The 7,500-nt window shown below is 40.2% G+C and overlaps 1 protein-coding gene across 1 annotated transcript in view; it reads right to left on the bottom strand.

Annotated features, from left to right (window-relative positions):
• LOC122256241 (dipeptidase 1-like) overlaps nt 1-7,500 on the bottom strand; it is a 59,885-nt gene that overhangs the window by 17,331 nt on the left and 35,054 nt on the right. The window contains exons 3-4 of the mRNA XM_086547968.1: nt 3,431-3,563; nt 1,701-1,851 (exon numbers count right to left, since the gene is read on the bottom strand). Of these exons, the coding sequence (XP_086404094.1) occupies nt 1,701-1,851; nt 3,431-3,563 (284 nt within the window). The remainder of the gene's footprint in view (nt 1-1,700; nt 1,852-3,430; nt 3,564-7,500) is intronic.

Here is a 7,500-nt window from a genome sequence, read left to right as displayed (position 1 = left end):
AGATATCTCTCTCTACTCTGTATGTCTAACAATACACTCACAAACTATCTATCTAAAAAAAACTATATACATATCTGTCTCAATCACAGTCCCTTATCAGACTCTCTCTGATAACTCTCTCTCTCTATACACACTAATAAATCTAACTCACACACAAACCTCCACTCTATGTCTCAAAATATCTCTCTCTACTCTAACTCTCTAAACTAACACGTCTCTATATCCTCCCACACTCTCCCACACAAACATCTCTATCTCTACTATCTCTATTCTCTCTTCTCTATCTACTCAATCTCACATAAAATCTATACTGCAATCTCCATCTCTCTGTATCCTGCTAACTATCACAATCATCTATCTATCCACTCAACATACTCCCTCTCAACTCTCTCTCACTATATCTCTATAAAGTCTCACACTCGCACCTCACAAATCTAACACTCTATCTCTACTCTATCCTCTAACTATCTATCAACCTCTCACATTATCTCATATCAATATATAAGTCTCGCTCTCTATATATCTCAATATATTACTTCTATCTAATCACACACAAACCCATCTCTCTGCTCTCTATCAAAACTATCACTCACACAACTCTACTAAAACTTCTCTCTCATCGAAACTATAAAACTAATGATATGATATGATATAATATAATATGTGTGTGTGTTTGTGTTTCTGCAAGTCTATTTATTTCCTCTCTGGGCTCAAGGATATTAACAACGGCGAAGAATAATTACCTCCCATGACACAACTATGAACATATTTCTACAGCTCACACTCTCCCTATACGCACACACGACAGCAAAGGGATGTACGCAATATTCCTAACACTTACAGAATATATTATTTGGAACAAGTTCTTTCATATTTAATGTTCCCGAGTACACGTATTAGAGGGAAAATAAAAGTATGAGCTCTTCCTTTGATGTCGAATGTTGCTCCAAATATATATCCATTATGACAAAAGTATATCTCTAACACGATTTCCAAAGAGTTAGGGAAAGTCTGAAGGGTTATAAGACGAGGATCTGATTGATACAAAGGCAATTCATTGTCCATTACATATTCATGTCTATAAATAACAGAAGGGTAAAACGACTCACTCCTTTCGTACAGGATACTCTAAGTTTAAACATTTATCTAACACGATGACATTGAGGGGAACACAGAAAGAAAAGGAAAGGCACTGATAGATGGCTCTTAGAGTTGGCACTGACGGGGAATTCGCAGAAAGATGAAGAGGCCCTGCGAAGTGCTCAGAGGGGTATACACCGAGAGAGGTGGCACTAGTGAGAACATAGAGAGATAGGAGGGTATTAGGAGATGGCACTGAGGGTTGACACACAGACAGAGTGGCACTTAGAGATAGCTCTGAAGGGAACATAGAGAGAGATAGGTAGGCAAAGAGAGATAGCAATGAGGAGGAACCCACATAACAACACAGAGAGATGGGACTGAGGGGAATATACAAAGATAAGATTGAGGGGGAATATAAAGAGATGTCAGTGTGGGAAACATAAAGAGATGGGACTGAAAGGGAGTACACAGAAAGGGGACTGAAAAGGGAGTATACAGAAAAGGGGACTGACAGAAATATAAAGATATGTGACTGAGATTCGAATGAGAGGAACACACACACACACATATAGAGACGGTGAGAGGCACATGGGACTGGCATTGAGAGAGGCACTCACCAAGGTGTGTGGCACTTGTGTGTGAGGGTGATGTAGCGCACGCCTAGGTCATGAAGCGCCCGCACTACGCCCATGCTGCTGGCTATGCTGTGCCCGCCCTCCACGCCCATCAGGCTCGCTACGTAGCCTCGCTTGAACTCTCGCTCGATACCTTGATGAAAAGATTTTGAAACTATATAGAGACGTAAAAGAAATGTATAATGAAAACTCACATGTATACATACACACAGTAACAACAATAATAACGATAACAATAGCAATAACAATAATAATAACAGTCATGATAATAATGATAATGATAGTCGTTGTAACAATAATGATGATAATAATGAGGATGATAATGATGATAACAATAATAAAATCGTAACAATTGTGATGGTAATGATAACATCAATGATAATGATAATAATAATGCCGAGAGTAATAACTATAATAAAAATGATAAAGTGTGGGAGAGGTTAAGATGAGGAAAAGGGACGACATTAAAATATGGGAGAAGGAAGGAATAGCTCGAGGGAGAAAGTGTGAGGAGAAAGATGGAAAAGAAGTATGAGAGAAGAGAGGGAGGAAGTTCCAAAAGGAAAAAAAAAAAAAAAAACGTGTGAGAGAATTGAGGAGAAGGAAGATGGGAAAAAGGATAATGGAGGAAAGGAGGAGGCAGTTCTAATGAAAGAAAAAAAACAAAAAAACGTGAGAACGGAAAGGAAAGAAGGAAGTTCGAAGGAAAAAAAAAAACGTGTGAGAGAATTGAGGAGAAGGAAGATGTGAAAATAGTAATAGAGGAAAAGAGGAGGAAGCGTGAGAACGAAAAGGAAAGAAAGAAAGAAAGAAAGAAAAAAAAAAACGTGAGAACGGAAAGGAGAGAAGGAAGTTCGAAGGAAAAAACAAAGTGTGAGAAAAAGAAAGATGTGAAAGGTGTCAAAAAAAAAAAAAAAAAAAAAAAAAAGTGTACGAGGAAAGGAATAGGAAATTCTATGAGATAAAAGTGTGAAAGAAAAGGAGAGTGTGAAAGATGTGATAAAAAAAGTGTGAGAGACGCGAGAAGGAGATAGATGGACAGAAAAAAAAATATGAAAGAGAAGAAGAGGAGGAAGATCAAAAGATAAAAGAAGATAAACGGGAACTAAGAAAAGGGAGACTAATATGTATAAAATTCGAGGTGAGAGGGAGAGAGCGAATGACAAAACGACAAAGAAAAGGTGAAAGAAACAAGAAAGAATGATGAAGACGACAAAGAAAGAAAGAGAAGCACGGAAGAAAGAGAGAGAAGAAAAAATAGAAACACAAAGAAAGGAGCATAAAATGAAAAAGAAAAAGAAACATGGAAGGAGATAAAAGTAACAAAGTAAGAATCCCATATGAAAACAAAGGAAAAATGAAAAAAAAATGAAAATAAAGGAAAAAGGGAAATTACAGAACGCACACACAAAAACACATGCACATATAGGCACACAAAAACACATACAAACACTCACAAATACACACAAACTCTCTCTCTCTCTCACTTTCTATCTCTCTCTCTCTCTCTCTCTCTCTCTCTCTCTCTCTTTCTCTCTCTTTCACTCTCTCACCCCCTCCTCTCTCTCTCTCTCTCTCTCTCTCTCTCTCTCTCTTCCTCTCTCTTTCACTCTCTCTCAATCACCACCCCCTTCTCTCTCTCTCTCAACCCCCCCCCCTCTCTCTCTCTCTCTCTCACTCTCTCTCTCTCAAAGAACAGATCGAAGTCTTACCTGCTGGGGAAGTGACAAGTGTCGTCTCTCCCGAACTGGCTGCGATCATGCGTTTGATTACGTCTATCTGTTCCATGAGGAGTTGTACCGTGTTCAGGTACTGGGTCTCACACGGTACGTACACGGACCAGAACTGCGGGAGGAAGAAGAAGAAAAGAAAAACATCGAATATGTATAGGTAATGTGGATATGCCTAGCTGTCTGTTTAGGTTTGTTTCTCTATCTTACTTTCTGTTTGTCTGTTTGTTTGTTTGTTTGTTTGTTTCTCTCTGTCTGTCTTTGTCTCTGTCTCTGTTTCTCTCTCCCCTCCCTCTCCTCCCTCCTATCCTTCCCTCCCCTCCCCTCCTTCCTTTCCCCTCCTTCCCTTCCCACCGTTCCTCCTCTATCTCTCAACCCCTTCTCTCTCTCTCCCTTTCTCAGAAGAAATAAAAGAAACAAGAACAAGTAGAATACACAAGCACAAGCAGAAGCCAAGAGATCAAGAGGACGGGGTGTCTTGTCCGATATTGATGTCAATTAATGGCAGACTAATCAGCTGGGCCACTTTCTACCGAGATCTGCCGTCTTTCTGAGCTGATGAGGATCTCCGATGATTACTGGGATAATTATTGGATAACGACTCCTGATTGCTGATTAGATGTGAATATATCATCACGGTGGATATATACTCATGAAGATGAATACACTCAGACACACAGACTAACACACACACACACACACACACACACACACACACATATATATATATGTATTTACACACACACACACACACACACACACACACACACATATATATATATATATATATACACACACACACACACACACACACACACACACACACACACACACACACACACACACACACACATATATATATATATATATATATATATATATATATATATATATATATATATATACGGTTATGGACAGACCTACAAATAAACACAAACAGAGTCACACACACACACACACACACACACACACACACAGACACACACACACACACACACACACACATATACACACACACACATACTTGCTAACACAATCGAGCGCGCTAACAACACAGAAATTTCACGAATGGCATACATTAAGGGCTATTCCAAGTAAAACTCGAGAAGTTGTGCAAAACGAACTATTCCAGACATTTCCCTTTCTGAATAGCCAATTCCAACGGTGCGTTTGTATACCACACACACACACGCTCACTTACACACATAAAAGACTCCCCTCCCTTACACATGTGCACTAAATAACATACAGACACATATATACACACACATAGACAAACACGCATACTCAAGCGTGTGTGTTTATGTGTGTGTGTGTTTGTGTGTGTGTGTGTGTGTGTGAAAATGTGTGTGTGTGTGTGTGTGTGTGTGTGTGTGTGTGTGTGTGTGTGTGTGAATGTGTGTGTGTGTGTGTGTGTTTGTGTGTGTGTGTGTGAATGTGTGTGTGCGCGCGTGAGTGTGACTGTGTGAATGTGTGTCTGAGTGTCTTTGTGTGTGAATGTATGTGTGAATGTGTGTGTGAATGTGTGTGTGTGCATGTACACAGAAGCGATACCAAATGTATTCATAAAGACACCCTCACCAAAGAAACGTTTTAAACGGCACCCTCGGGAGAATGTAAACAGATTCCCGCGGTGGGTAAATGCATAGAAAATTCTGTTCGCCGCTCAGTACTGGGAACTTTGGTCGTAGCTGGAACCACGGGGGATCTATAAACAGAGGGGGCGGCGGGGGGGAAGGGGGATCAGTTTGTCTACAACGTTGAGACATGTTTCGGACTAATAGGAAGGGGGAGGGGGAAAAAAGGGAGATAATTATCACACGGTATGGAGACAATGCTGCTAGATTTAAAAGCAGGGTGGGCGTTAATAACCCTCTCCCCCCGCCCCCCTCTCTCTCTTTGTTTCGAGGGGGTTGTACCTGGAGGTTTGGCTGCTTTTGAGGCTATCCGGTTTTCCACTGGGATATGGTTCAATAAGTCAGCTTTAAATAACCAAAAGAGATTGAACTGTCTCTCACTAAGCTGAACTGAAAGTGTCCAGTTCATGTGTCTGTACTTGTCTGTAGTTTTTGCATGAATGTTTTTTTTAGTTATGTCACAGTTTTAATTCATCTAATGCATGCTCCTTTCGCTATGTTAACAATCAGCTTCGACTCATAACAAAGGGCCAGTTTGGTTAACTTTAACAGAATCAACACAAGAATAAGAACAACAGTAACGACAACAATGTATATATATATATATATATAGATATATATATATATATATATATATATATATATACACACACACACACTACTCCACATATATAATATATATATATATATATATATATATATATATATATATATATATATATATATATAGATATATATATTTATATATATATAATATACACACACACACCACAGCGACACCACAAGACACACACACAACATATATATGATATATATATAGACATAACATGATATATAATAACTAGTATGATATATTAATGAATATATATATAGTATATTATATAATATATAATATATATAATAGTACTCTATATAGCAGACGGTTATAGGACACGGCAGACTGAGCGTACAAATAAACACAACACCAAACAAGTCCAGCACCGCACATAGCAGCAGACAGACACCAAGGAGACCCAGACACCGAAACACCACACAACAAGAGCGACGAAGGCAGACGCAAGCGACACGAAGAACACACACCACGCGATCCGACATGACAAACGACAAACAGCGGCCCCTAAAGCAACACAAAGGCACACACATACACTGATGAGCTAGAACTAGACAATCGAGAAGCGCAGCTAAACAACACAGAAATTCACGAAATATGCTACAGTTAAGGGCTATTCCAAGTAAAACCACGAGAAGGTATAGTAGGCAAAGACAAACGAAGCTAATTCCAGGACCTCTCCCCTTTCCTGAATAGCCAAGTTACCGAAACGGTGCGGTTATTGTAAGTTACCCACGCCCGACACACAGACGCTCAACTTACTACACGACACATAAAAGAACTTCCACCTGTGCCCTTAACGCACATGTGCACTAAATAACATACAGACACACATATACACACACATAAGCAAACACGCATACTCAAGCGTGTGTGTTTATGTGTGTGTGTGTGGTTGTGTGTGTGTGTGTGTTTGTGTGGTTGTGTGATTGTGTGATTGTGTGTGTGTGTATGAATATGTGTGTGTGTCTTTGTGTGTGTGAATGTGTGTGTGAATGTGTGTGTGAATGTGTGTGTGTGCATGTACACAGAAGCAATACCAAATGTATTCATAAAGACACCCTCACCAAAGAAACGTTTTAAACTACACCCTCGGGAGAATGTAAACAGATTCCCCGCGGTTGGGTAAATGTGCATAGAAAATTCTGTTGCCCGGCATCGCTCAGTTACTGGGAACTTTGGTCGTAGCTGGAAACCCAACGGGGGATGCAATAAACAGAGGGGAGGGGCGCGGGGGGAAGGGGGATCAGTTTGGACTACAACGTGAGACAAGTATTCGGGACTAAAAGGAAGGGGGAAAAGGGGGAAAAAAGGATATAATTAATCACAACGTATGGGAGACAATGCTGCTATAATTAAAAGCATGGGAGGTGTGGGGGTGGGGGGTGGAGCGTTAATAAAAACCCTCACTCCCCCTCTGCCGGCGTTCCATCTCCCACCCACTCCCTCCCCCGCCGCCCCGCCCCCCTCTCTCTTTAGTTTCGAGGGGGGTATTGTACCTGAGGTTTTGGCTTGGCTTGCTTTTTGAGGCATCCCATCCATCTCCGTTTTTTTCCCTTTTCCCCCTCCACTTGGTAGTATATGGTCAATAAGTCAGCTTAAATAACCAAAAGAGATTGAACTGTCTCTAAACTGTCCTCTCACTAAGCTGAAACTGACAGTGTCCAGTTTCATGTTTTAGTATCATGTTCTGTGCTGTATTTTTTTTGCATGTATGTTTTTTCTCTTAGGTTTATGCCACAGTTTTTAGTTCATCTATGCAATGATTCTTTCTTCTCTCTCTATGTTATCAATCCACTTCGCGG

Source organism: Penaeus japonicus, unplaced genomic scaffold (genome assembly GCF_977035675.1).
Source record: "Penaeus japonicus unplaced genomic scaffold, GWHDUDI00000001_assembly GWHDUDI00000020, whole genome shotgun sequence".
NCBI lineage: Eukaryota > Metazoa > Arthropoda > Malacostraca > Decapoda > Penaeidae > Penaeus > Penaeus japonicus.
The sequence above is the reverse complement of the archived record's forward strand: the minus strand, read 5'-3'. Positions and strand labels throughout refer to the sequence as shown.